Genomic DNA, 24,166 nt, shown 5'->3' with positions numbered 1-24,166 from the left:
CTAAATCTAAAATTGGATTTAGAGAATCATAGCATGACGACGGCTGCTCTGTGTCGGTGTCTCCGCGTCCTCTTGAGACTCCAGAGGTGAGATTTACACCTGACAGACCGGATGAAGTGTTTTCACATACAGCTTTCAAAGACCGGAGTGAAAGGGACACGAATTACGATGTCTTCTTCCTCTCTGCGAACATCAATATGTGGGATGTGTTAAGGCTGTTGCAGATATGAGCAGATCTATTGAAACCATAATTATAATACATTTATGTATCCTCACTTCTTCACTGCTGCTTGAATCTCATAATTTGTTAAAATGAATCCTAATATTTCCACCGTAAATGGGTTTGTAAAGATTAAGCGTTGGACAATGATGCTGAAGTGAAGCTCCGCCCTTTGGATTTTTGACCGGCGCGTGTTTGCACTCGCGTTTATCTTCTTAGGGACAAAGACAATCTGAAAAAGACGTCTCCGCAGTTACGCATCAGTCCGCAGAGACAACATGAGAGAACAACACAGTTTATCACCATGTCAATAATTACAACGGTCCTTTGATCCAGAAGTTAAAGACGCGCGGTTGGAGGGTTGGTGGTGGATTGGTTTGATAATCAGTCTAAAAGACTCACAACAGTGTTGTTTAAGTCAAAGTCTGTGGGCGTGAAAATCACGCAGCTTAGAATTAAGAATAGTACGCGAAAGTCAAAGATTGCTGCTTTGAGAGAACTGAAAACGCAATCTGCAGACCGAATCCATTCAGTTCTATTTCGCTCTGAACTGCACACGCAGATCCGATTTGCAACCGTTGGAGGTGGAGACCATAAACTGCTAAAAGAGAGGAAGCGCTGGACTTAATTAATCGACTGCTATGGAGAAATGCTAATGTTGCCGTGTGTCTGCTGGATGTGTAAACAGCCAACTGACGGCAAACGCCGCGGCCGTATCTACTTCATCAATAAAGTAACAGAGGGGTGATTTCAATCTCACCCGTAAACAGCCAGCTGCAGGTCAGGGACGCAGATGTTGTCCTCTCCGCAATCGAGTTGAATCTGGGCCTGAGGAAAGAAGGACAGAGACAAACGGAGGGGGGGAAGAGGGACGGTTATGATGGATGAAAAGGAGAGAGGGGTTTCCAGGGAATGTAATGTCGGAGAAAAGCTCTGGAGGAAGTGGATGTTTACAGAAGCCGGCACGCTGCTTGTGATTTAATGAAAGGATAAGAGGCGTATCTCCTCCACATACGCACAAAACCCAAACAAATGTTTGCGACAACCAGCTGCTGAGGCCGCGTGCTAACGCAGCGTCCTTTCATCAAAGAAAAGGAAGAATAGGGAAACCGCGGAGAATGAAAGGATGATGTATCCCCCCCCTCAAACAGGAGGAGGAGCAAAAACCTCACGGCTCGAAGAGAGCTGGGCTTCAGCTGCTCTTAAATCTTGTGTGACAAATGACTCAAGGAACCACAGTAAAGGATTGATGCCGCTGTTGGATTTGGATGCATTGTTGTTGTTGTTTTTTTTCTTCAGATGTTTGCTTTTCTCTCCACTTTTCCTCCCAAGTAGCTTCGCGGTGTCATTGTTGCCGTTTCCGCATCTCTCCGACATATGGGAAACATTAGATTCCCCAAGAATGCTACAGAGAGCAAAGAATCGGCCTGGCAATAGTTAACAGTGTCTCAGCGCAAATTCCTCGTTCAAGTCCCCGGGTTTTACGTCCACTCAGGACTCAAGAGGGTATCTATCGCCCTTTTAACACCAAACAGACAGGATCACGCTGCGTAATAGACTCGAGATCCAGCGATGACTACCGACTTATCTTCCCGTTCCCTCCGTCCACTTTCATCTTTTCATCTCCCCACATGTGTGACCCATGCGATCCGTTTCCCCTCCAGCTCGGTTGGTTAACGTCAAGATGTGTTGAAGTTTGATGAAAACTCAGGTTTTAAAAATCACACCCGGAGGACACGCTGGCAGTGGCGTCGCATGCTGAACCGTAACAGACGTTCAATTGGGAAAATGCATTTAGAATCACCTTTACAACAACAGGCTGGAATTGTTTAATCGAACAGTTTGTGAAATAAAGTGTTTGATGATTCTTTAAGGAGAAACATGGAATGGAATAACATCAGGCTACATTCATGAAGCGACTTCTGGGAAAGAGTCATATATTCCTGAGAAGTCATCATCACTGGAAAACCCCTCAAACCTCGTGGGTGAGCCCTTTAGCCCCTGTGCAGAAAGGCGCACTCTGCCAGCATGAGTAAACCTTGCCACGTATGGGGAGGCCATTATGGGACGTAAATACATGACTATTGGTGTGACCACACCCATCGACGACTTAAAGGCGCTATATACGCATCCAACATGGCGGCGATGGCGGACGCAGAGAGACTCGCCTGCATCATTAGGAATAAACCGCCGGCCAGCGGATGTAAACAACGCAGGACCTCGGACTACGACCAGCGTAGTTCATGCTAGACTCCCTCTACACAATGCAAATTCAAATGTTAGACCGACGGTCTACCAGCAGCCGTCGATTAGGCTAAACGGATTCCTGCCCGTCGGGGGGGAAGAAAGAACAACAACAGATCGAATTCACAAAGGTGCAAAACAAAGCCGGTGTATTCAAATACAAAAGCAGTGCACGTTTGCAGTCACTCAAATAAACACGTGCACGTTTCCCGCCCGCTGGGGGAGACCTGGCAACGCGCACAAACAAACCGCAACCAGATGTGTGCGAGCCGAGCGCCCTCCCAGCCCCACCCTGCGCACAGGACTCGCCGGCCCTCCGTAAACCTTCAAACTCGCCACATAGGAAACATTTCAAACGGAGACCAGAGTGCCGTTAATATGCCGACGCTCTGCAACCTAAAACCATATGGGGGTTCGGCACAAGATGGGGGGGGGGGGGGGTTACGTTTGATGTGAATGAGAAAATGGCGTAGACGGCGCAAACAGTGGCTGAGACGTGCTGTTAAACCTGCCTCGCTGCGCAGATTGATTTCGGATGGTTTGGTTGCGTTGTGTGTGAATGCGCCGTGTCGTCTCTGTAAGCCGGCATGGCGGTGAAGGGATCGTCAGCTCCTCGGTTCGTGACACACGAGGCGTGTGGCCACATAAGCGGCGCGGTCTGGCTGTTCGGCGCGGTAATGTTATACATAGAAGCAATTTACTACTCAACACAGTGAAGCACTTCAATGGGTAGCTGCTTTTAAAGTGTTGGACAACACTGCATGGATTTACAGCTTTCCTATTCGGGGAATTAGGTGTTAGCACCTGGATTATGAGAATCCAAGAATATTACTTTACCCATATTTGTTTGGTAAAGTTAAGGTTACTAAAATGTTCAACCATGGCATTAAGAAAAGATTGTCATAAAGTGTTTTCAAAAGGTTTGGAGCCCACTGTTAAACGGCCCAAGGTGTGACATACAACCCTTTACCTTTATTTACCCCCATTACACTAAGCAATAATACTTGAGGTGTATTTTAAAGATTGGATCTCAACATCAACCGGATATCATTTACAATTAGTATCCAAACGTGTCTCCGGTGTCCACGTTGCGATACGACCGCTGTGTCTAGTGACCCAACGTCCTCCTCCTCTTCCCGAAGGCCGTGCAGACGGGACCAGTTGCAGCCGCTCTCCACCATTACCCATCAAGACGTTTGTTACATTAAGGCGTGAACTGCTCAGAGTCCATTCTGACAAGCTCTCGCTAGTAGCTTAGCACGCTAACTAGCTAATGGCTGCTTCTTTGCCCGTTTGTACTCGCCACGCGCGACTACCCATTTGCGCCCAAGTATTTGCTGTGTGTGGAATGAGAGCACAGTGTCAGCCCAGCAAGTCCCTCAGCATTCAATCCAAATACACCAAAACACGTTCTAAAACCCAATGCATTATGGGTTAACACACATACCTTCTGCACTACACGCTGTTCTGTCCCGTAATTCAGGATGGGTCTGAGGCTGTGCTGGTCCACTAGGGCATGAGGATCCAGACTGAAGTTAAGGCTGATGGAAATAGGGGAGAGTTTGTCCCGAAACTCTTCTTCGCCCTGCAACAGAGAGAGATGCGAGTCATTCATGTGAAATTTGCTTGTCTCCAGGAGTTGGAGACCTATTTCCAATAGATGTGCGAGAAAAGCAAATGTTCAGAGAGCAACTATGGTCCACAAATGTAGGATTTAGTCCATTTTAGGATTTATTTAAGATGTAACATGAATTCTGTTTAAGCAGCCACAGCGATGTGGCCCCTTCAAAGAGAGTAAAAGGAAGAAGTGCTGCACAAACAGACAAGTGTTGAATGGCACTTCCCGCTCAAACCATCTTCTATGCAGTCCAAAGAGCAAAGTGCTCTGATCATTATGCCCGTGCAATTAGCTTCAAGGCAGATGCCCTCTCCACTTTTGGCAGGCCGCGGCTTTGATCAGGTGACCGCTGAGTGATGAGATGATTGGTACTGTACTGGTTCCCCCTCAAAGCGCACTTGAAACAGCAACTTCGAGCTCTGTCTGTTTGAAATGACTTCTGCCCTCTGCCCTACCAGCGAGATGATGACATTCACCTGGTGCCGCTGGTGCGACTAAGCCTCTCAACAAAAGGAAAGACAGGCGAGTTAAGACAGATTGAGGTTTGAAAGAGCGTCCGGGCGTGACTGACCCGCAGGTAGATCCTGGCGTCCAGGCACAGGCGTTCCCCGTGTGCAAGGCGCAGGGTCTTCAGCAGGCTGGGCTGCTGGCTGTCCAGGAACAGGGTCCTCCTGATGGAATCTCTCTGGTGCTGCTTCGCGCTGTCCAGCTGAACCTCCACCACGAAGCCTGGGGAAGCATGCACACGTAAAGGAAACGGCCGCACAGCGGGAAACGGCCGGCACGTGATGCGTGACATTCGGCCGTGTTAAACTGTGTGGATGCACAGTTGTAGAACGGTAATCATGATCATGGTGAAGCTCCTCCATGTTTTCCTCTTTTCTGCTCTCTATGCAGCGTTCAAAGAGAGGAATGTGCTGTGGCTCCTCTCGACGGCAACTATGTGGAGAACACCGACAACACACACCCTCGCAGTAGGAACACACACACTTCTTCTGAACTGCCAGAGCCCACCGAATTACCCCGTGTTTACACGATTGTTCTTTAGTCTTGATCTTAACTGCCAAATTGACCACAGTGAGGTCCGGCATACTTGTGGCAACACAAAGAAAGCAAGGTAATAGGGACCATGTGTGTGTGTGTGTGTGTGTGTGTGTGTGTGTGTGTATGTGTGTGTGTGTGTGTGTGTGTGTGTGTGTGTGTGTGTGTGGCTCACCTAGATGAGAGGGGAGGTGCTTTCCATTAGCCAGCAGGCAGAATCCAATGCTGACACTGGTGGACAAAAATATGGAGGGGGGGGGGGGTGAACTTCAGCACTGAGCTTTTACAGATGTGTTTACACTGGTTTGAGGTACTTCTGTACAGCGGATCCTTTTCCAATTAAAATGTATAATCTTTAAAGTTTTTACGGTCTGTGACTACCTCTGTGTATGGTATTTTGTATTAATAGTCCGCCGTCCCTACGATGTAATCCAGCGTTAACGTTGACTCACTGTAAACACATACACGTACTCCTCTGTTGTATTACTAGTACTATATCAAGTATTGAAACAAACTCGCTGTTTGCACTGCAACCCGGGAAAGAAATTTCAGAAGTTTAAGAAGCAACTCTAAAACTCTAAAAAAAAACTTTTTTTCCTTTTGTCTGAAAATACATATGAATATTTAAAGGTGACGCGAAGGGAGGATTCGCCTCATGCTCTTGCGTAAGAACAATATCTGATTCAATACGAGAGCGTTGGAGCCTTTTTCCAACGCTCTCCACCGTTCTGTCTTCTCTCATGACTTCTTCACCTTCCTCCCACTTCCTCTTCTTTTTGTTACCACGGCAGCAAAGAAAACAATCATAAACACTAAAACAAGGCTTACTTGTATTAGATTTTTCATAAAGTGCCAGCCAGGTTTGGCATCCGCCTTCTCCTGCAGTTTAACAATGTTCCGGGTTTAAAACGATGGTCAGACCGATCTTACGTCAAGAGCTCCATTGAGATTGTTCCTTTCTCTACCTGGTCTAAGAACACTGCAGTTCAGAGCATCTTGGACAGGAAAGTGGCAAACGTGAGGTCATTTGACGTTCTCGTAAGCTAAAGTTCAGAAAGCTGAAAGATCTTTAAAAACTCGCAAAACTCTTTAAGATATTGAGATGTAAGTGGAGCTGAGCTTTTATTCCAGAACAGTCGCCGTCCATACCAAGACACAGCGACGGTCCCATTTGCTGTGACCAGCTCACAGGTCTTCTCCTCCTGGTTGAACATGTTCGGCTGCACTGTGAGAGAAGCACTGGCGCTCACTATCGGCCGAGCCCTGATTGGAGAAAGCCCAGGATGATCAGAACAAAAGAGAATATGTTTTTCAATAAGATCCTAGTGAGTGAAAATGCGCTCTACCAAACGGTAGAACAGGGAGTCAAAGAGCGTACCTGTACAGCACCGCTTTATCAACCCCAAACGCACCAACAACCAGATCTGCAGGAGTGGAAAGAGAGTTCAACGAAGGCACCAGAGAGGAGGACATAGTCAGAGCAGACGCCCCAATACGCTACCTGGGTAGCCGTTTTGATCCAGGTCCCTGTCGCCCTGCAGGGCAAAGCCGAAACTGGCCGGGAAAGAGCTGGAAGCCCATTGGCCGACGAGAGTTTGAGTGGGCGTGTCCATCAGTCCTCCCGCGTGACCGTTGTAAATGAGAACTAACCCGCGCTGCTGGTCTCCTCCGTAGGGACAACCGATGGCCATGTCTGATTGTGAAGAGACACAGTGTGAAGAATCTTGTGTTTTCGCAAATATGGTCTAAAACATATGTTATGCAACATATGTAATGCAATGACAAATGTTGTCAGACCATTGTATGGATGTAGGATCACACTTTGACAAAAAAACAATGGGATTTTTCCATCGCAGTTTGGATTATTACAGAAAGTCAACTCAAACAAACGATTTATGTATGTGATATATGTTAAATTAAGCAAGATCATTTTTATAAATGGAAACCACTTTTATGATTTTCAAAGCATAAATGCAATCGTTAAAAGTGAAACGCTAATGTTAGGCTACAAACCAAATTCTCAGAATACAGTTCCGCATTACAATGGCAACGTTGCAGAACGAAACATTATAATCTGTGTTTACTGAAAAAAATATTCAAAATCAGTCTTTCACCAAAAGCCTAATTAATTCTAGACGTTAACGTGAATTTCAGCCTTATAAAAATATAATAAATCACTGCTGTCCAATTATTGTCATTGTCCTCCAGCATTTTAAACCGCGCGTTGTGGAGCACTCCTACCGTTAAATCCGTCCTGGTTGAGATCACCCAGTGGAGCAAGCGACGTACCGAAGCGGCTGAAGGCCTGCTGACCCAGGAGCTGGGACCTGCTGGGCTCCAGCCGCAGAGGGCCCCTCTGGAGGTACACGTACACCTTACCCAGCTCCTCCAGGCGCCCGTTCAGCCCTCGACGCATGAACATTGGAGCTCCCACCACCAGGTCGTCCAAACTGGAGAACAAGGCAAAAGGAAGGAGACACATGATGGGGACGAGGGCGGCAAATGGATGAAGATATTGAAAGAAGACACGGTGGATATTTAAAATAAAGCCACGGTTTTTAGCAGTGATTCGGTTTTCCAGAAGGCTTTTGGCACCAATTTAACTTTTTTTTCCATTACACTTTTTGTTTTAAAATTGCTCTCACAAGCCAATCAGAGACAAATAGACAAATTGGGCTTTTTTGTGAGGGAGCCATTAAAGAGATGCAGAGTTTCAGGGTAAATACAGCAATATTGAGACGGTGTGAGAACATTTCTTTCATTTTAAAGCACGTAAACATGTTCTATTAGAAACCTAAAATTAAAGTTTGAACTTGATTCTTCAAGAACATTCACAGGATGATTTTCAGCTGCAAACACAGTTGAAGTAAAGTGACATCTGTATAATACAGCTATTAAAACAAGTGCAAATCCCATTTAACTCACTTTAAATAGATGCAATGTATATGCCACACTTTCTAAAGCTACACTGCAACCTAAAAACCTCATTTTAACTGTGTGCCTCTGCGAGGTTTAAGGAAGGGGACTTGAACTTTAGACTAAGAGGAACTACAGACCAAATGAGAGCATTTTAGAAACTTCTATGACACATTGGAGAGTGACAGGCGACAGAACCGAAGCTCTGGAAACTTCCAAAAGGTTAAAAAACAACTTTGAGTGACATCATCCTTCTCTTTCAATCTCTTGCTTTAGCTTTCTTTTCTCTACTTCAACCGGCCTTTCACCTATTTTTTCACATGGCTCAACGTCACTGCGTCCACTCACCCATCGCCGTTGATGTCGGTGGCTGCCACCGCGTAGCCGAAGTAGGACCCCATCTGGAACGCATTACACAAGCGAGACCCAGTTAGCCCGTAATCACGCCACGGGTCCCTTTCTTTTCTGAAAGGTTCCCTCTCTTCTTTCTCCTTTGTACCCTCCACCACCACCCCCACAAGCTTTCCTTCCCAATCGCACAACCCTACGGCCCCCCGGGGGGGTCTCCTCCCCTCCCCTTCTTATGGGGGGGGGGTGCGGCGCATTAGGGACCCCAACCCCTTTAAAACTCACTCATTGAGTTTTTCTTCGTACGATAAATCAGTTACTCTCAGTAAAAAAGGAGGTATGAGTGTGGAGACCCTTTGTGAAAGGCAAGACTGAATATTTGGGTTAACTTCCTCTATATCACACGCCAAATAGCTGACATGGACATAAGTCACAGCGAGGCACAGGACAAAGTTCATATTCACTGTGACACCATGTCCGCTTTGCCAGAAACACACTCCCACTTACGATCCAGACTCCTCGAGGAGCTGAACCACCACCAATGTTCATAAGAGGGGGAATCAGCACGCTGAGGAAAGTTGCACAATGGTCAGTTTTCACAGTCATGAGCTGTTTTACGGAAACTTTTTTTTAACCACTGCATGCACTGACAAGTTGTCCTTTAGCTGTTTTCAGAGGTCCTAAAATACATCATATCATTCCGGATCAGCACCAGACAGTCAGTTAGCTTAGCTGGCTGATAATCAAAGTGGAGCATTAAGCACATTAAGCAACAAAAACTTTGCAAACAGCGCCATTGCAGTAGAGAATCCACACTTATTTCCTTTAAAATCCAATCATGCCATCTTTTCTAATTACTTACAACCCCTGTTAACACGTTATACTAATGAAACAGTATTTGTGATGGTCTGAGCTGTGCCTTTCCTTCCAATTGACCAGCACAGCTGAAACGCAATAATCCAGCACCGTGCTTCCATGCTCGATATGCTACAACCCTCCGTTCCAGTCGTTGTCAGATCGTCAGTCCTCTAACGTGGGACTTACGCTACGGCTAAAAAAAAAACTGGCGCTCGGCAACTGCTTGCTCCGCAAACCCTGTTACCATTTCATTGGCCTCAGCTTCGGGTTCGCTACCTCTCCGGATTCAACCCGTACCCGGTCCGCCGACCTTTCCTCCGGCGTGACCACCAGCACGCCAGCCCCCCGTTTTCTTTAAAACAAGGACTGTTAACCATTTCTGCTCCTGGGTCCTGCGCTGCAACAACACGGCACTATTCTGAAATTGGATCTGTGTCCGACATTAGTAAGAAAATATTTATAACCTAATGAAAATAATAATGAAGTACCTTCAAACTCAACATTAATGATCCTCAGCTCATTGACTTGGCCGTGACGGTCTGATGCAGTAAGAGAAAATAATAGTTACCGGTCTGACAAATGACTACATGTGAGGTTTGCTTCAACAAACAAGCAGGCCTCTTGCACAAATCCCCTCTGGTGTGTTTTCGCAGCTGACTCAGGCTACACAGTTCAAGAGGGACCAGCATTCTCCCCCCACACAGCGGGGAGTCCGTCAGCCGGGAGATCACCTCAGATCACCATGTGACTTAACAGTTTACCCAGCGCCCTCCACCCTGAGACTGACACCCCGAGCAGTCGCCGATGACCCCCCCCACACACACACACATGCTCTCCCTTGAGGCTAACAAGCTACGGTTACTTCTTCGCTTCCTCTTCCTCGGCAATTGTTTAATTGTTTATAGCCACAAACTGTTTATCTTTTTGTGTCCAACTAATACTATTTATTGTGGGGGGAGTTGACATGACAGCGGTACAACCTTGCAAGGTTCCGTGATGAAACTTTGCAGTTGTGCGTCGATACCAAGGCGGCGGCCGAGTTTGACGATGGCTGTGGTCCGTGCAAGAGCCCCAAAGGTACGGAGATAGTGGTCTCTGGTTTGCCATTTGATTTGCCAACTTTACAGAACATTGTGGTAAAATGTGCACTGCATTTGAATAGAAGAATGCCTGCTGTCGGTGGAAGTGCAGAGATGGAATCCTGCAGTAGGATCACACCAGCCTTGAAAACGTCCATAGGCGTAAAGAGGGGCAGTCAAGGGCCCCGTCCCCACTTCCAAACCCCAAACCCCCTGGGGCACTTGCTCCAGGAGTCCACACTCATCCTCAACTATCTTTATTTCAACTCAACACATGCAAAGCTCCGTGAATCACAAAGAGGAACAATAGCAGTGTTGCTATCAACATTGTGACTTTGAAAGACATCCACTATATTTACGAGCCTCATACAAATGAATAAATTCTCGGTTGTTTTTCGGACAAACTGCTGCTCTTACGTATTTCCCATTTCCATCGCGCATGCTGAATAATACAGTGTCAACATGAACATTGAGCCGGGCTGCTGTTTCTGGGATTCATTTGCAGAATACAGTACTGCGTACAGTAAGCTCGACCTCTGCCCCTGATATAGGCCTCCTCTGCACGGGCAAATTCCTTCATCTCCAGCCCTCCTTTACATATAAAAGTGTGCCCACGTTATGAAAAAAAAAGACTACAGTCCAGATGTGCACATACCTGCTCTCCTGTCAAGTTGAGCAGAGGCTCCAGGTCCCTTCCGTTTAATATTGACACCTGAGCACAATGCACGTCATACTTATTTGTTTTGTCCACTGTTTGCACTGTGAAATGGTTGTATATGAAAATGAGGGAACCCCTTACAACTCCATACAGCATGTGTCCTTTTGGAACTCCTGTGACAAAATCTGCAACAGGGAAAGCAAGGGTCAAAAGGTCAGGCAGGCTAACTGGGAACCTTTGTGATCAACAGGCACAAAACAATATAGATTTATTTATTCTTTGAGCCTCTCAAAGCTTCCTGAAAGATGCAATAATCACACCACGATCACATGTGATGAGGCTGTGGTTAAACATTAGACAGACTTTGTGTTGGGGTCAGCAAACCCTTCACTCAGCCATGCATTTTGTCTGCACTGGAAACATCACCCTCACCTTCATCGTCATCCCCACTGAACTCGCCACCAGCCGCCACGGAGTAACCTGCAGGAGCGAGGAAGACGAATGTACGTGAGAAAAAAAACGCCTTACGTGGCGGATAAAATGAAGGGCTTTGTTTCCGAAATTACAAGTTAGACTGTAATAATAACTTTTAGAATGAATAATACCAACATGTAGCATTTTTGTTGAACTTAAACCTCTGTATGAACGTTTGACCGTTAATGAGGTCGATTTAGCTGCATCCTGAGGATGACACCACCCACAGAGGCTCATCATGCTTTAGAGCATGAATGTGCTCATTCCTATTTAATTAGCTTGTGACATGCAGAGTCTTGCGTCAGGTCTTAAGTAACGTGTTTGTATTTGACTATTTCGGCCTGATAGTGGAACAAGAGGAAAGGTCGCCAGCAAATCCATCACATGGTGTTTTTTCAGATTGTCAGAAAAGTTCTTCTTCCTCCGGGGAATATAAATGTGATTAAATGCGACTTTTAGGAAGATTCTTGGGTAATTAAATGTGCGAAATTGAATAAAAAACCAAGGCGTTTATTTTGCGCACATGAAATGAAACGCATCCGTTAGTAAGCAGGGATCGCTAATTAGCATTAGCATTAGTTTTGGTCATTTTTTTTATTGACCGGTACTGCCTTCAGACAGGGTGAATTTATGAATGAAAGTTAGAACGTTCTGTCACAAAGATTTTGTTACGTATCATCGCGCTTTTGTTGGTGGGTATGCGGCGTAAGCCTGCGTATCACGTAGACTCCACCACTTGTCATCTGGGTATAAGTAGCGTTTGTCATATCCGTAACGATATTGTTAGGGTTGGAATAAATGATTAGGTATTCTAATTTTGCTGATTAGACTCAGATGCACTTCCTCACCCAGGTAACTGTCATCGTAGCTCCCTTGCGCCTGTCGTGTCTGAATCTGCCCGGCGACGGACAGCAGAAAGTAGGAGGGGTAGTAGGCCTTCACGATCTCCTCCGTGGTGGCTGAGATCAGCTGGCCTACGGGATGGACGGGAAGCAAACCGGTCAACGGTCAGAGGTTGAAATAAGACAACGTGACTTTCAGCTCCAGCGCCCAGCTGCAGATCCATGCCGGTCCACATTCTCGCCAGCTCACCTTGCCAGTAAAAGCTGCCCGGTCCTCCGAGCACAACCCGGCCGTCCTGTAACACAGAACAGTCCGTGTGTCACCGGGAAATTCAACAAACAAACTCTGCTAATCTGATGTGCTGAACAGAGCGAAATCGCCCCTGATTACATCAACCAAAACATAGAAATGGCAAGTATGTGATTGTGTAGAAAACAGAAAATATTTCTCTTACCTTGGTGAAGTCTGCACTAAATCCCCCCTGACAATATCCCTGCCCAACAGGCCCATGTCTTTCTGCAAGACAGCACAAAAGATGGAAAACATTAACAATCTTTATTCCATTGAAAACAAAAAACTAAGAACAATATTGTGTCTTGTGAGCAAATGAATAGTTACACTATTTCGGGAATATACTAACTAATATGTTAGGACATTCTAAGCCTTAGTACCGCCAAAAATAAATGATTTAGATTTGGGGAACAATCCTGCTCTCAATTGAGGTGTTGGAATGATTTGGGGAAGTTAAACAGGAAGCTTCATGTTGCCATGCAGTACGTTTGCCTTGAGTCCCCTTTTTAGCCTATATTTGTATATTTGTTTGTATGTAGCCCGGTTAAAAGCATGTCGAGTTAGCTAATAGCTAGCTGAGTAGTGGTAACTAATAGTCGCTAAGTTTTGAGCTGGCTGGTGAACACGGCATCCGTCACTTAAACCACACCAGCGGTTGGCGGCTGTTACGTCCGCTCACCTGTCCTGCAGGGGGCGTACTCCACGAACGTTTTCAGACCGTCTACAGAGAGGTAGCAGGTTCCTGTGACGTCGGCGAAAGGTGTGTCATGTTCAGTCCTCCAGTAATACCTGGGAGCACAAGCCTGCCGAGCACAAACACAAAAGGATTCTCCATAATGTGGTTTTCATTTGCAGGAACGTATTATATGTCATGGTTAAGGGCTCGTTTTTTAACCCATCATCGTTGTACGAGTAAAGCACATTGTTTGAAATTCCTCAACCTCTAATAGGAATTGAAAAACACTTGTTGGCTCTAGGCTTTTATATTCAGATAGATTTTTTTTTCACGAAGCCAATGTGGTAAGACTTCTCAGATTGTTGTGTGTTTACTGTTCTAAACTCGACGGGAGTCAGGGTTAGAAACGTTTCGGAATGTGGACATTAAGCAACCCCACACAGTCCCAACGGCACGTATTAAAAATGTCCCTGCTAGCACTTTAAAAATAAAATTTGAACAAACAATCAGTGTTTCCCCGACCAATATATCTCCTCCTTGCGCACCTGAGCCAACAGAACAACCAACCCCGACGCACTCTTACCAGGATGCTGTTTCCATGGGAACGCACCGTAGCTCCAAACCACTGATGGGACTTAAATTCAACCTGAGTGTTTACACCATTGATGTAAAAATGTCGATCACCTAGAAGAACACAGAGAGGACGGACATGTTTTAGAGTTGTACGCAGCTCTTTCTATTAGTGAATAGCACATCGCTGCCACACTCTCATCAAACACACATGCAGCATGTCAGGAGTTGGTATTTTAAGAGATCCCCCTGTCATCGCTGTTAAGGTTTTTTTTGGGGAGACCCCCCCCCCCTCACATGTTCTTGGCTTTTGCATTGAAATTGAATGGCCTTGCTCCCGGGGTCTGTAGTCTTAATCCATCCTCCACGCTGTGTGTGTGTGTGTGTGCATTACAACTTCAGGATTCCTTTGCTTGCTAAATTAATGAGTCAATGTATTTGGAGACATAGGCAGTAACAGTGAGGTGAGACAGGTGGCTCGATGTCCCATGGAACAGCATTAAAAAAAGTTACAGGCTTTGAAATACTTTTCGCATCCTTATCTAAATAAAAAATGAAAGTCTGTGATGGTTTCATCACAAAGTCTTTCTGAGGAAACACGTGCAGTTAAGTATCCTTGAAAAGTGATTTTACAAAACCTGAAACCTTAAATCCTTCTTAAATCCGCCTGCAACTGCGTATATATATTTTTTAGATGTCTGTGGAAGAGTGATGACAATGAACTCTCCTGGCTGCAACCCCGCGCCTGTTTATTAACGCAGTCTGGCGTGTGTCCCGAACACATCATGAATCCCGAGGTCTGTAATGGGAAATGCAGCTCTGCTAACACAGATAGATTACTGTAACGGGCCTACAGAGGACAGACCCAGAGGGGCCCCCCATTGGCTTTCAACTATAACTACGTCACAGAGACACCAACCAAGAAAATGTCCACAAAGAAATGTGAAATAAATTCAACTGCAAAAAAACACAAAGACGCACAAAATGAGCACAAATAATAAAACTGATAAAGTAGAGGTGATGGTGATGCTCTCAACCAAGAGCCCATTGTGCCATAATCCACTCGTGACTGCTGAATGTAAATGCAGGAGCGTGTCTGTGTGTGTAGATATATACGTTTTGCCTGAACATACGTGTGGTTCTGCATATTTCTCGTGTTTCGGTGGCTGTTTGTGTGTATTTATGCACACAAGCGCTTTCTCTCAGTCTGTTTAAAAGGCAACTCCATATGAGCATCGGAGAGCGTAAAGTGACTCCTGTGATCCTCAAGCGTGGGTCCTTATCGCTTCCTGTATTTCTGATGGCGGACGGATTCTTTCTCTGCCCCCCCCCACCCCCCCGGTCCTCTGGGGTCCTTGTCCCAGTAAAGACTCTGCCCTAATTAAAGAGCGCTCACAACACTGGGGCCCGGCCCAGCAGGAGATCAAAGCTCTGTGAAAACACAGCAAAGCACAGCCCGAGTCCCAGAATAGAGAACGTAGCGGAGGAAAGCCTCGCTCACCAAAACATTAAGTAAATAACGTGAATTTATTTAGCACAAAGAGAGGACGTTATGAAGAGTAAAGGCTTCTTTAAGTTAGGAGCTGTAAGAACGCATGGAGTGAAACCCGTGACCTCGAGGGTCACGCACAGCGGGACGCGGCCGACACCGTCTCCGAGACACTTTTATGGTTGGATGGAGGCAGCTGAGCGTTTGCCACTTAGTCCTGTCTCAACTGTTTAACAGGGCCACTGGGGAAAGTGACATGTTTATAACCTGGAAACAATGTGAGTTATCAACCGGTCCTGCAGTTCAAGACGTGGAGGACGCTTTGTCTCCCTCGGTATTTGGTTATTTAAGCTTGATTTTTCAAGGGTCACATTTCCAACTGCAAGGAGGCCCGGCCGTAGATTTAGATTTAACAAGACTCCCTACCTTGCTTGTCAAAGTTGATCATGCTGCAGTTGGCTCGGCTCCAGGGGCACAAGAACACGGCTCCTCCTTCGGTGACGTCGGGTTGGCTGGTGTTGGCTTTCGGGGCGCCGACCAAAACGCTGACGCTGGACGGCCGAGAGAAAAACAAAATCTTTTACGTCGTGATGACGGACCGCGTCGAGGGAATGTCCAAGGTTTAACCAAGAAACATCTGTCATGAGTTACAACCATGTGCATTCAATTGGTACTGTAAAGTCAAGTGTCGTGAGGAGTGTGAATCTTGACATGAATGCATCTCCTGGCTTTAGCTTCATATTTACAGAAATTTATAGTAATATTGTCATTTCACACTAAAAAAGACAGCAAATGAGTGCATTTCCCTCTGCAAAATCACTGCTCAATATAGTGATATTAGACAGATATTCTAGGATTATCAGTCACATTGCAACCCATCTTATACCTTTGTAAATTCAAGTGTGGTGTTCTCTCTTTGTGGTTTTAACGGTTGTGTTACACTAAAGTGATTTAAGTTTAGCTGCTTTACCATTTCCCCGCATAGTTATCATAGCTAATTTACAAATATTTGTTTATCAAAAATGTTATTGAATGAATACTTTGTAAAAACACCACTGAACAGTTTCATTGACCAATATCTGGTCAAATAAATTGTGATATTTGATTTTCTCCACGTGGCACAGTCCTATTTGATCAGAACTAAGATCATGACAGAGAGAAGAGCAACATATGTAGAGGAAGCAGGCAACAAAAGCAATTCAGAAGTAGTACAACCATAAAGGGGTGGAACCACTACGGAGATTTCCTGTAAGTTCCTTGCTGCAGTTTATGGGGCCTCAGATGGTAAATGTTCCATACATACATAGACCAGTTTACAGCTATTACCTCAGTGGTTGTATTTTTGCAGATCCCTGGGATTATCACTGCATGGAGTGTTTTTTTTTTATCTTAGATGCAGGACAATATGTCCAGCATTGCTTTGCAAGTTTGAACATCTGCCCACGATCAACAATGCTTATGCAGTGCTCCCACATCGTCGCATCAAGTTAAGCCAAAGCTCTGTTACCTCAGCATGGTGTCAACGCCTGCACTGCAGAGGAATTTTTCAATTTAAAGTCATGCAAAAAAGACGGCCAGGAATCAACCTGCACCAACAAGGTTTTTCTTTAAGGGTGACGTTTGAAAAGCGCAGTTTCATCACCACGTTGAATTCACAAAGCAGATGTTCACCAGCTCGTCTCTGATTGGGTGTGCCTCAGGGCTCGTTTACAGGCAGCTGTCCGCGGCCGCTGGAAACAACGTCAACAAGAGCTGTGAGAGGCGAGCAAAAGAGCGACTGTGTGAGCCGTAAACATTGAGCTGAGGGACGCCAAAAAAACTCTGCAGAACCAAGCAACAATTTGCTTATTTATTGTCAATTATTGGCTAGAGCAGCTTTAAAGAGCGTTTCCGTGTCGGGGTTGTGTGAGGGACTCAATCCATCATCAGCGAAGGACCTCCAGTCGATAGACACAACCAGCACAGAAGCCCGGTAATATACTGTTGTGGGCGAGGGCAGCAGCTGGATGTATTTCAGAGATCTAAGGAAAGGCTTAAAAGAATCAGCATGAGTTTAAGTGCAAGCTACTTAAAATATTTTCACCACCTAAACTTGACATCAGACGACCTTTTCCGACGGGCCACTGAGGCCGTTGCCGTGTTCTCTTCAAAGCCACCAGACTCCTTGGGGAAAAGGGGCCAAAGCTGCTGGTTCGGCCGCCGCCTTGATCGGTGAGTTTTACGACCAAGGCACCAGCAACCTTGTTAGCTTTGAGGTTGAAAAATACTGTTTTTGCCAAAGGAGCGTAGATTTTTCTCGGGGGGGTCCAAAATAGGTTATGCCGCTTGGTCCGTCCAAGCTGAATATCGCTTTGGTGCCGTGCTGGTTCTCCAAACCGGCTTCATCCACTGTATACGTAACACACAGAACATTAGACGGAGTGGCCCTGCATCAGAACCTCGTTCCTTTTATCGCTTGCGGTTGTTTGTAATTAATCCAATTTTACAAAAAAGAAGTCCCGGCCCACAGCGAATTGCCTAACGTGATGACTGATGACATTAGCAGAGATCAGACTCTGTACCACCCCCCGCCCTCCCCCCTCCCCCAAATCTCTGCAGAGCAGAAGAGGAATATTTACATGCCCGGATAAGCTTTCCTCATTAACCACTCACTCCACAGTCGCTTAGCAGACCCGGCTGCAGGCTTTCAGAGGCCCTTTTCTCACAAAGATCTGTGACTACCACCCCTGAGATCTCGGCACGTGTTGAGTTGTAGGAGTCAATTAAAAGCACTTGTAACGGAAACTTAGCGGCCGACGAAACCCTCCTCGACGACATGATGTGAATCAGAATCGGGGTGATAAATGCTGCTGTTGAGACCTGAAAAAAACAGGATTCCTTTAACTCACGTTAAACAGGAACATCTGCAGACGAGGGGAATGGCTTAAGGGCATGTGCAGGTCAAAGAGGCAGCATGTCATTCAAGGCCAAAGTTATTCTGAGCCATGTCATATCCAAATTGTAGGTCTTTCAAGATTCCCTTTTCTCTAAAATACGGAATATGTTTCATGGAAACTATTTTATGAAGGAAAAGGCATTAGTTGAATTTCTCATAACTTACATTAAGCCTGATGCTTCAGTTTGAGTGGCACATGATACTGGTATGACCTTCCGTGACATTAAGTAATGGATGTCCATGAAACCATCAGAGCCCCGGAATCCAAGCTGAGTTCAGGTTTCTGAGATGTTATCTTGCTTGTTATAATAAACAGGATATGATGTTTGTATAAGCCTGAAACTCCAACTTAAACACTCATACGTATGTAATCTGACACAACACTCATTGGTGTGATTTCTTAGTAGTATTTTAGTCAAATATGCAAATTGGACTAACATTAAAGCTGTGCTATAATTTAAACTGCAGGAAAATATCCACTGTTCTTGACACATGAATTTGCTCAAATGACTTAGATCTGGTTTTATTACTAATATGAAAAACCCGGTCTAGATACTCTTGAAATGTAAGAGTAAAACCAGACATACGCATTGACAGACAGGTTCCTAAACACAAAGAGGTCCGCTGACATCGGGTTGCAGGATTTCAACATCTGCGTCCCATTTCAATGCTACAGACTAATTCCATGTATGTTGTGGGTCTGTGGGGTGTGTACCGGGGGGGGGTGAAAAAATCAAGTACCCCCAAACAAAATAGGTAGTTTATTGACATTTCTAACCGCTCCGAGAGGCTGTGCATAAGTAGCCTACAGCTAAATGCTCATCTTAGCATGCTACTCATATTAGCATGCTACATGCCCACAATGATGGGATGTTTAACCAAAAGCCAAGAGTGTTGGAAAAACTTCCCATAGCGGCCAAATCCTGGAATCACAACTTCCGGGACAGTTGAGCGATGTAATTGGGTCAAAGAATACCTTTTCCGGTAAATTATTATGTCCTAAAAGTTGTGCAACAGACTAATAGCTGAATCCAGAGTTTCTTTCCATCCTCTGTTCATGTGAATGAGTCGGTGGCGAGGTCGAGGAAACGCTACCGCTCTTGCTGTGTGAACCTGCGCAGGTAGTTTAATCTGAATCTTATACCCCAAAAAGTACCCTTTTCTCCGTATACAGCCATTTGTTCAGCAGGTATATGTTCCCCGTCTTAGCTTAGCGTGTTAGTAAGCTAACATTTACAATTTTGCACTGAACGTGGAAGGTAATTGACCTTCTCCCAAAGTATTTGACAAACTTTTTACCTGATGGTGGCGGGAGAGAACCAAGTCACAAGAGGGGGACATAAATATTTCATTGGGGACCAAAGCAAAGGACACATCAAGTCCATAAAGCGAGTTTATTGTGGATGTACAATATTGAACCATCCCGTCCGCGGCGGCGTGGTGAGCCACAGCTCTTAGCAAGGCTCCCTACAGCCAAACAGCGGAGCAATTGTCCGAGTGCACGACAACCTGCAGAAATCATCCCACGAGCAGGAAAAAAAAACATTCAAACTCAAAAGGATTTGAGGCAAAAGGAGCTTCGGCTTAGTCCGAACAAATTGGTCTAAATCAACATCTCAGAAAATGACTCAACATCCTCCCCTCTCGCTGCCAGAGAAAACCAACGTCCTCACAGTAACATACCTACATCTGTTAAAACCGACATTTACATTAGTGATATGTTGTTGGAACACACTTATTAATACATTCATGTGTTCATTATTTTAACGTTGCAGCTGGCAAAGGCCAATCAGATGTCGCCCTCATTTTCAACCAATGTGCGGAGGCCTATGAAGGTGAGGTGAACACTGTCATCCATGAAGGGCTCTCAGGTGATCCAACATCCACAAATGGTCAATCACATTGTTCTACGTTTCAATCTCATGTTAGACGGTTAACTCAGTATGTAGTAAAAAAAATACGTCTTCAAGCTTCAAAATTAAGACGAAAAACTGTTGTTTGATGTTAAACTGCGTATAACTTCCCCAACACACAAGAGCTAATGGAAAACGTGACTTTGGTATCTTACTTATCTGTAAGCGTCTGTCTTTACTGGAGCAAAGTTTGAAATTGCAGTATATTTAAAATGTAAATACTCAAGGAAAATGATGTCTAAATGAATGTACTTGTGAGCTCTAAATTGCCAGGCGTGTCTACATGTGACATTCATCACAGCTGGTTTTGTGAGCCGGCTAGCTAGCTGGCTAGCTGGCTAGCTAGCTAACGGTTTGCCGGGTTGAAAAGGACCATTGAGTGATTGCTAACGGAAAGTAGCATAAAGGGACGATTACGTATAAAAGTGTAACATTAACTAAACGTTCCATATAAAAACGGCTGAGAAAATGTCAACTCCCATCCGCATCACATCACTTCATTTATTTATTCTTTCCTATCCAGGCAGCCAGAACCGTCGAATGTCCTTCCTTGAGACAGAGACAAAATATTGACGTGCTATTTTGTGTTCCAAAAACAGTAGAATATTAGATTGTCAAACCATATGGTTATTTGCATCTGATTTGTAAAATATGCAGCCAATTATCATAACGGTGAACCACAAATCCATCCATTGCTCCAGATGTGAGCTGCTCCACACTTCCCTCATGTCCAAGTGACTTTCGGACGGAGACTGTTTGTTTAGTCCTCACCAACGCCCAAAGTTAAAATATAGCCTGCAGGCTGCATTTAACGGAAGAAGAACATTTTATGACTTTATCTCACTCGGCAGCTCCTCATCTGTCCACAGAATAAGAAACAGCAGGAGAGCTGCTTCAGTAGATATTCAGGGGGACATTTGCATGTGTCTAACTTTGCTGCGGGTTAACCCCCTCCTCTCTGCATCCAACTCAGGCTGCATGCCTGTTTCCAATCACACGAGTGGGATGGAGGCCAGTGTGTGAGCGAGAGACAGAGACAGAGAGAGAGAGCATAAAATCTATCCATTTTCCAACAGACTCATATTCCACTGAAAAATTGTATTTTTTGTTTTGTTTTTTTAAATATAGCAGGTTGAATCAACAAAACAATTTAGGCTGCTACATTTATGAGAGACAAATCACTCATAAAAACAACAGAGAAAGTTGTATAAGAATCGGTGCACCAAACTGACTCTTAGTAGGACATTGTGCATATAGATATTAATAATGTCAGATTCTCCCTGCAGAAATATCTTGCAGGCTGTAATAAACCGCACACAATGGTGCAGACTTTGTGCCTTTATTCACCTGGATGCGTTGCCGACGAACTCCACCGAATAGCCGAAATAACTCCCGCGCGGTCCGGTGAAAACGACGCGTCTCTCCGTGTCCAAGTTAAAACCGGCGCACAGCTGCGCCAGAAGCAGCAGCGGCAGCAGCGGCGCCGCGGCGGCGGCGGCAGCGGCTACGGGTCCAGCGGACGCGGCACCACGGCGGCGTTTCCCCCACGACCGGGTCGGTGAAAGCGCAGGAACGATGCCCATCTCTTCTTTTGCGCGTCTCCTCTTTCATCGAGTGGCCGAAGCGCAAAACGCATCATCCGCGCTGCTCCCGTTTAATGTAATGGTCCCTAAATGTTTAATCTCACCCCCTCTCCCCCCCCCCCAGCACCCTCTTCAGCTCCAGCGGCAGGTCCGGTGTGTTGATCCAGAGGACATAAGTGAATGTAATGAAAGTCAAGACGGAGAAGGAGGGAGGGAAGGAGGGAGTGAGGGAGGGAAGGAGGGAAGGAGGGAGGGAGGGGGGGTGATTGCAACCTCATTTGGGGTGGAGCTTTAAGACGTTACCAGACAGCCCGGTCCCCAAAGTAAGACTGTGTACAAGTCCAACCCAAGTTTTACGTCAGAGACGGAAATTACAATGCAAATCATCATCTACTATAATGAACACATTGTAAATCCTTAGGATTTGCATAGTTGGGGTTGGTTTTTTTTTCCTTCACAGCCCAACGTGAGTGATGATTACTATTCCGGTGCTTTGATGCATTGTCGTTATAAAATTACATGATTTGTTGCTTTTAGGATTTGACTTGGGACATAAAACTGTGAATAACTTGTAACTTATTGAGGAAGAATCACATATACAACTGTTAAGACAGCAATGGGCATTAGAGGGCCTGCAGGTCTTATAGTCGCCCAGAAGGAACAAAACACAAATCCTGGTTTGAGCCAAAGTCTTTACAGCAGCCTGATCTCATGCGTTTGTAACCGAATACCAAAAAATATTATATATATATATATATTATATATATATTATATAATTTCTAGGTGTCCCAAAAAATGTTTTTGTATAGAATCCATGTCTGTCAACCGGGAGACCGCAGGTAATTCCTCGTGTGGAACAAGAAAAGTGAGCGTTGATTTATTTGTCCTGTAACTCCAGCAAAGGAACGTCTGTCATTCTAACCCAAAGGACAACCTTTTTCCCCAAACCGAATCATCACGTTGCTCCACAATACCTGTTTGTAGTTTAGATATCGGCCCCTGGTCTCAGGCGGATGCTCAAAAACAGTAAAAGAAAAGATAATATTAAATTATGAGACAATATTTTTTAAATATAACATGTAATATTTGTAAAATATATGCTTTTCCTGCACGTCCTGCCTGTCATAGCCACGTCCCGTCTTGCGTGTTTCAGCTGCGTTAGGGGCAATCTCAAGATTGTCCGCAGAAGGGCGGGTCTAAGAAGCCCTTTAGCCAATTACTGATTAAATAAAAAAAATGTGTGACATACAATAGATAAGACAAAAGACTCAGCCTGGGGCAACATTGATTTTGCCCCACCACCTCCCCCCAACACGCCGACGCACTCAACCCTCAAAATGCGCTGCAGTCGGCTGTTCCCAGGCATAGAAGGCACTAGAACCAAATGGATTCATTTCATTTATGAAGACCGTGTCCCAGTGAGAATTGGGGAAAAAGGTGAGAAAAATAGAGGAGAAAAAACACATTCTTCAACATCAAAGCATGTGAGCGTGTTAAGGTGGAAACCCAAATACAAGTCGGCGTCCTAAAATGAGCCGTTTGTTGTGGACGCGGTGTGGGGGGGGGGATCTTCATAACACTAGAAAGCCCTGTGAGTGCTGCTCGCTGTCAGAACGTTGTGTCGTGACAAACTCTACATGTCTGGACAGAAATCTGTGTGACTAAACCCGGAAGGCCCACCGACGTCTTTCTTCGGAACCGTCTCTCGTCACCTGGGACACAACTTGCAGATGGTGTGCGTTCGAGCGTGTGAGTCTTTTCAAAACATAAGAAAAGGGGGTTTCACACATTTACCCGCCAACATTGGCAACAGTGGCAGAAGATTTTCATTCCAGCTGATGTTGTAAGGTGCTTGACTCCAGGAGTTTAGCGCAATCAAGATAGAATCAATTGAACCTGAATTCCTTTATAGAAGAAAAGACTGGAGAGTTGAGTTGGCTGTGTAGCAAAGTTGTGACATAAAGAATATTAATCACATGCATGATAGTTTGCGTGGGATTCAACTCTGATTAATACGAGATAAAGCAATCTGTGACCTTTGTTGGCCTCTGTTGGCAGGAAGTATGAACTGCAACATAAACACCGGAAAAAAAGGTTTCTCAGTTCTACGCCCGGTTCCTTTAAATGGTCTACAGCATTTACGTAGCGCTATCGCTGCTTTACTATTTTGTTCTTGAGAGCTTCTTGTTGAAGTAACTGCTGCTTTAAAACCATCACGATGAGCAGTCCTATGCTGAAGGACAGCCAATAATATCCAGGATCAGCTCAACTTGCAACTACATTTAAAGAAATGCTTCTTTTTTGAGGCGTTAACATGTCTGTGTTTTGTCCTCCTGTCTCCAGCAGCCAAAAATCTATGCAACTTCAAACTGAACGTAGCACTACTTGCAAATACGGAATACAAAATTGA

At 45.2% G+C, this 24,166-nt stretch overlaps 1 protein-coding gene across 2 annotated transcripts in view; it reads right to left on the bottom strand.

Moving 5' to 3' along the window:
* LOC120835484 (integrin alpha-5) overlaps positions 1-21,985 on the bottom strand; it is a 29,509-nt gene extending 7,524 nt beyond the window's left edge. For both annotated transcript variants that reach the window (XM_040204473.2, XM_078091661.1), the window contains exons 1-19: positions 21,521-21,985; positions 15,752-15,876; positions 13,850-13,950; positions 13,270-13,393; positions 12,754-12,815; positions 12,549-12,594; positions 12,305-12,430; positions 11,415-11,462; positions 11,124-11,167; positions 10,980-11,036; positions 8,388-8,440; positions 7,365-7,573; positions 6,625-6,816; positions 6,502-6,547; positions 6,273-6,386; positions 5,299-5,354; positions 4,654-4,811; positions 3,912-4,049; positions 981-1,048 (exon numbers count right to left, since the gene is read on the bottom strand). In XM_040204473.2, coding sequence (XP_040060407.2) covers positions 981-1,048; positions 3,912-4,049; positions 4,654-4,811; positions 5,299-5,354; positions 6,273-6,386; positions 6,502-6,547; positions 6,625-6,816; positions 7,365-7,573; positions 8,388-8,440; positions 10,980-11,036; positions 11,124-11,167; positions 11,415-11,462; positions 12,305-12,430; positions 12,549-12,594; positions 12,754-12,815; positions 13,270-13,393; positions 13,850-13,950; positions 15,752-15,876; positions 21,521-21,756 — 2,003 coding nt within the window. In that variant the 5' untranslated portion in view covers positions 21,757-21,985. The remainder of the gene's footprint in view (positions 1-980; positions 1,049-3,911; positions 4,050-4,653; positions 4,812-5,298; positions 5,355-6,272; positions 6,387-6,501; positions 6,548-6,624; positions 6,817-7,364; positions 7,574-8,387; positions 8,441-10,979; positions 11,037-11,123; positions 11,168-11,414; positions 11,463-12,304; positions 12,431-12,548; positions 12,595-12,753; positions 12,816-13,269; positions 13,394-13,849; positions 13,951-15,751; positions 15,877-21,520) is intronic.
* Positions 21,986-24,166: the final 2,181 nt, after the last annotated feature.

Source organism: Gasterosteus aculeatus, chromosome 17 (assembly GCF_964276395.1).
Source record: "Gasterosteus aculeatus chromosome 17, fGasAcu3.hap1.1, whole genome shotgun sequence".
Taxonomy (NCBI): Eukaryota; Metazoa; Chordata; class Actinopteri; order Perciformes; family Gasterosteidae; genus Gasterosteus; species Gasterosteus aculeatus.
The sequence above is the reverse complement of the archived record's forward strand: the minus strand, read 5'-3'. Positions and strand labels throughout refer to the sequence as shown.